Genomic DNA, 5844 nt, shown 5'->3' on the forward strand with positions numbered 1-5844 from the left:
GAGACTCCTAAAACTTCATTTTTTTCCCCCGGATAAACTACAGGTTTGAACCTCCTTTGGTCATCACAATGTTTTCTGAGCATCCTTCCCTTTCTTTAGCTCTCATTTCACATTTAACATGTTCTTAATGATGTGGGATTGATGCAGACATAAAGCAAAGATTGTCAAAAACTTTTAACTGTAATAATGTCTATGATAAAACAACTGTTATATGCCTAAAAGCAACATTACCCGGAAAGCCCCTTACTTTCCATTGTTTTAGTCTGTTTTTTTATTGATTAATTTCTCTCTCATTACAGAAAAACTCTACAACTCTTCAGGGCGGGAGCTACGGAGAGCCCTATTTTCCTTAAAGCAAATTTTCCAGGTAATTTCCTTTCTTTTTTTATTTTTTTTTTGGTAAATTCTGTTTCAACATCTCTGTAGTAATCTCATGTAGTCGACTTTTTTCTGGGTTCTGAATGATCACGCACATTTAACAATGGGCCAGAGATATATTTACACATGAATCAGACTTTTCCTGAGGCAGAGTTTGTGCTGGGACTCTGCTTTCGTGGCAGCTGCTGAGCGTTCTGATCCCGTCACACTTCACACGCTGATCTCAGTTAGGCGGGTTGTCGACCTCAGAGGAGGAAGGTTCTGCAGAAAGAAAGTACATACTTGACTTTATAAGGTATCAGTCATGGAGAATATGGACAGTTCTCGTGCCATCTTCTTACTTTTGTAGATCCCTCAGAACTCTTTCTCTACCTGTCACTTGGATGCATTACTGTATATTTAGACTCTCGCCAAATGACTGGAGTCTCCATCACAGATAGATGGTAAAACTCTTCTGGAACCACTTTGACTTCCTCCTGGGACCCAGAAAGCCCTGACCACCCCATAGTGTTTATTGCTGCTTTCCTTCCATCCCATCTGAGCAGCGGAGTGTATCGAAAAATGTTGAATCCTGCTGAAAACATAATGCTAGGCCTTAAATTATAGAGTCACCGACAGGTGTGAGAGGAGCGAGTGGTTTTGTCATCAAGGAAAAAATGCACAATGACGCTTAAAAAACTAAAGGAAGATCTATTAGAACCAACTTTAAGTTTCTGCTAGTTTTTGTGCATCTTGCCTCGACTTCTAGTTGGTTTTGAATATTTAATATGAAAATGAACAATAATTTAGTGGAATCCTGCTAATGTACTAACTTGGTTTATGTTTTAAAGTCTTCCACTATTACTTTTTAGGCACAAAACCACTAAAAAGGATCAATAACGGAATTCTGTACCAGTTTTTCCAGTCTGGGTTTCATTGAAACGGATTGCAATAAATCTTAGAGGAAATATTTGACTCGAAGCTTTTCTCGAAATACATTATCAAACCATACTTTTAAAGACTTGTAACTAAATATGTTCTAACAGGACATTCTCACTCCCAACTCGTCGTATGGTTCGGCACCCCTCCGTGTCACTTTTTTATGTTTTAGGCTTTCCCAACTTGTCATTATTTTGACATGCGTGCTGTTTATTTTTGATGTGCTGTATGTTCCCACTAAAATCATGGGTCTCCTACCCTTTGGGCACTGTAATGTACGCAGAACCGGTACAGCGTTAGGGTACAAGTACCAAGTTAGAGTACCAGTACCGGGTTAGGGTACCGGTACTGGTCTGATTCGTGTCTCGGTACTCGCCTGTGTCCTGAGGATTGCGTATTTATTTCGTACCTTTCTGTGGCCTGGTACAAGCGGCCCTCGGTCCGGTAGCGGTTTGTGGGCCGGGGGTGGGTGCCCCCTGATTTAATGGAAACAGCCAGCATGTTAAAAAACTACGAGTTGGGGACACCCAAACTGTCAAAAAATGACATGGAGGTGGCTCGAACCATATGTCCATATATGACGAGTTGGGAGTGAAAATGGTTCTGAAAAATATACTTTTTTTTACTGTTTTAAACATTTGTTGCAAACAATAAATATATTCCAAACCAACTATTGAAATATGGGGTTTACAAAATGTCAATTTGAACACTTTGAAGTTGAAATATGCCAAACAAATCTAAGTTTCTACTATTACAAAAGTAGGTGTAGCAGAGTTTTTGTTAAAAAGAAAACAAAAGAAGGTTTAAGTCAGAGTTTGTGAGCCCCCTGTGTGGGTGTAGAGTGGTCGACCTCTGATGAAAAGACCGCAGGTCCGTTTCTCATCTTACCAAACCATGTGTCAGAGTGTCTTTGGACAAGACACTGAACCTCACTTTGCTCCTGGTGTTTATAGGTTTGCACCAGCTTTACAACAGTGTGTGAATGTGTGTGTGTGGCCTTCAAGGAAGGTGGTAAAGGGCTATGCAAGTATTTACCGTTTGAAAAAAATCTTAAAAGATGTTTTGTTGTTTTTTTTTTCAGGATGACAAAGATTTGGTTCATGAATTCGTGGTGGCTGAAGGGCTGACATGCTTGATAAAAGTGGGGGCGGAGGCAGACCAGAACTATCAGAACTACATCCTCAGGGGTAGGTAGACTGCAGAAGAGTACCGCTGCACACCAACAAATCAGCTCTTCTCTGTTAGCTCACCATGAGGTCATGACTCATCATTCTTCTATTAGCTTTTCTTTCCATAAACCAATCTACAGACACATGTGTTTATGTAAACCATATAAATGAATGGTTCCGCTTGATGACCCTTAAAGACACACTCACACACTTGAAGCCTGTAAACAAACTGTCTGCTGTGCAGAATGTGAAAGCTGGGCCAAAAGTAGCAGCTGCTGGATTTATGTGTTCCATGTCAGTGAGGTGAAAGATCATTTGTGTTAAGATTAAGGAGCATGGGGGGGGACGCAGGACACCATGTCTGTTGATGCTAAAGGAGCCCAGTTCTCTTTCTGAGAGCTCCATCATTTAACAGCCTGCTGTGAATGGCAGGTCACACATGCTTTAGTGTCTAATAAAACTTATGCCAGGATATTACAGATCATAAAACTCATTTCCTATGCTCTTCTTTACTTTCCTTCTGTTTTCTTTCTGTTGTCACGTCTCATTCAAAGTGTTTGCGCGCCTCTTGATTGAACTGTCTTTGATGCGTGCCGTCAATGTTGACTCAGCTTAGATCCAGCTCTTCAGGTGGAGCGACCACCATGAAATTGTTCGGACACCTCTGGTGTTGGTTTTTCATTAAGTGTGTCACGGTGTGGATGTTTCCCGTGATTTGGCCATTGAAAATGCTGCAGCTTCGGGCAGCGTGCTTCCTGACCAATTTTACAACCTGCTCATTGTTGATAATAGAAAATAAAAAAATCAAAGAAAAAAGGGCAAACGGGTTATCCACATGAACATGCCTCCGGCCTACGCTGCCTTTTGTGCAGGCTCTGTTCGTAAATGTCTAAGGCTTTACCTGAAGTTGGCTCAGCCTCTGACTCAGACAGATAAATCACCGGGGTTAAATGTCCAGAGCATGAACGAGGAGGATGACGACTGGCTTTTGGAAACTAAAGCTGACCACATGTAAGAATTGTTAGTGTCAGTTTGTTGTGAAGGATGAGACCACCTCTGGTATCCGCTCAGGCGATTTTTTTTTTTTATTTTTTTTTTGAAACACCAGCTTCAGATTTTCTTTTTTTTCATCTTCCAGTGTATCTCCCCTTCTCATCTCGCCAAAGTAGTTTCAACTTTAACTTATCTCTGCATTTTTAGAGACTAAACCAAACGACCACGCTCTCGAAAGCCCTTTGAACCTGTTTCAACTCCTGACCTAATTTCTCCAGACAAGCCGAAGAAACGTGAAGTGTAGTCGATCACCCTCCCTCGTGAGCCATGTGTTGAAGAACACAAGCCGAGCGTGAGCTGGATCCCATATGCACGGGTCAGAAACATACATAGATCTGGCTGCTTTGCTGCTGACGGCTTCCAAGAGGAGCTAAGTCATAAGCATTCCCAAGGGGGGAGTAAATTAGTCGTCTCAAACTTTCAAAAGTGCACATCGAGAGGGGAAGCGAGTACAAATCAGCTGTAGCAGCTTTAGTATCAAACACGGATCACCTTTAATGTGTCTTTTTTTTCTATGTCTTTCAAACAGAGCCCATTAGGAATAAGAAAGGGGGGGTGCAGGAGGAATGTGGCCTTGAACCCATCTGTCTGGTGTGCATTAAAAACCTCCCAACTAATCAATCTTGCTCTCTTTCATGAATAAAGATTAGTCCTATGTGCCTTTTGTGTTTGAAAAAAGCCCCAGCCACACTGAAACACACACACACATTTATGGGATTGTGCTTGTCTGTTACAATAACAAGTTCCCAACCGTAGTAGCTCTGTGGACTTTTGTTTTCTTCAGTCTACATCGTCTCACTTTTCGACTTTTCCTAATTTTTCTCCATTTTGCCTCCTCAAAGCCCTGGAGGTGTCTGTGGCCAGTTAGTGCTCTGGGAGCCCCTTCCGTGGCCCCTCACACCTGGCTCGGAGGACTTCCAGACCTGAGTTGAGCTCCTAGGAGACTTGCTCTTTGTTGGCCCAAGGGAACACATTTATGCCTTTATCACCCCATCAGATGGAAGGGTGTGAGGTCACTGTTTCAGAGGTGCCAATGCCATCTGGTTCTCTTGTAAAACTTACAGTTGGCCGCAAACACCTATGGGAGCCAAAAGGTTCTGATCTGACAGGAGAATATTAATGGGAATTTTTGTTAAAAATTCTTTTCTAACAAGATTATTACCTTTTTTTTTAATTGTATGTTTGAATTTAATATTCTGGTTACACTTTATAATAAGAGCCTGCTTATTAATGTTAGTTAGTGCATAATTAAGCATTAATTAACTAATAAATACGTATTTTGTGCTCCAAATAATGTATTTTCTAAACTTTTCTCATTTATCCTTGTATTTTTCTACATCCTTTTAAAACATTTACCTGAAAAGATTCACATGCAATTAATGAAGATAGTGTACTATGACTTTAATCATGTGTTTGTGCATTGATGGGCATCATTTTGCCCTTTAATGATGCATTGAAAGGTTTTAGCACATCCATTTATCAATTATCAAAAGTCTTGTCTTTTGCTAAAACGTCAGTCACGTGGTTTTTGTTGACGCCATCAGTCATGTTGTCTTTAGCCTGATTAGATTTCAAGATGGCCACATGCAGTGAAGCACATTTGGTCCATGAGGTGAGCAGCTGCTTGAAAAACCAATTATTTTCTATGAAGCATCATTCATAAAAGCATTCTTTACACTTCAAATAGAGATTTCTTACTTTTTAAGAGTTGATTTATATATTTTCCCACAAAATATTACAGCTTAGGAAATGAAAGGTAGTGTCACTGATGGGGTACTTTGGAAGTCTTGTGAACACGCAGAGGTTGATGGAACGGGACAAATGTTTGATACACAAAAGCAAGAGGAAAAGAGGAAGAGAAGATCAACAAAACCTTAAGTCAGTTGGATCAGATCACTGTAAAATAAACAGATGCAACATCACAGACCAAGAAGAAGGGGACATACACGCTGTGAGTCATTTAAGATTAACTTCTCAAAGGACCACAGCTAGAGGAAAGGGGCGTGGTCTGTTTAGCCTACCTGGCAGATTTGTCCAACTGGCCACACCCACAGAAACTATCTTATAATGAAGCGTGACAGCAGGGTTACAGGAAATCTAAGGAAATCTATCTATCTTATGCTGACCCTGCAGTCAGCATAAGCAAAAACAATGTGACACATGAAAAAAGGAAAAATATGATTCATGTAAACTAGGTGTGTGTATTGGCAAGAGTGTGGTGATACAATATGTATCCAAATACATGTCTGACGATACGATGCATATCACAATATATCCCAAAACTGTACCAGAACGATGTTTCACGTTAATATTAATACGTCTTTCA

At 40.6% G+C, this 5844-nt stretch overlaps 1 protein-coding gene across 4 annotated transcripts in view; it reads left to right on the plus strand.

Moving 5' to 3' along the window:
* fhod3b (formin homology 2 domain containing 3b) overlaps positions 1-5844 on the plus strand; it is a 91208-nt gene that overhangs the window by 53327 nt on the left and 32037 nt on the right. For all 4 annotated transcript variants that reach the window (XM_024267073.2, XM_024267074.2, XM_024267075.2 and 1 more), the window contains exons 4-5: positions 300-367; positions 2378-2483. In XM_024267073.2, coding sequence (XP_024122841.1) covers positions 300-367; positions 2378-2483 — 174 coding nt within the window. The remainder of the gene's footprint in view (positions 1-299; positions 368-2377; positions 2484-5844) is intronic.

This window comes from Oryzias melastigma, linkage group LG16 (assembly GCF_002922805.2).
Source record: "Oryzias melastigma strain HK-1 linkage group LG16, ASM292280v2, whole genome shotgun sequence".
Lineage (NCBI taxonomy): Eukaryota > Metazoa > Chordata > Actinopteri > Beloniformes > Adrianichthyidae > Oryzias > Oryzias melastigma.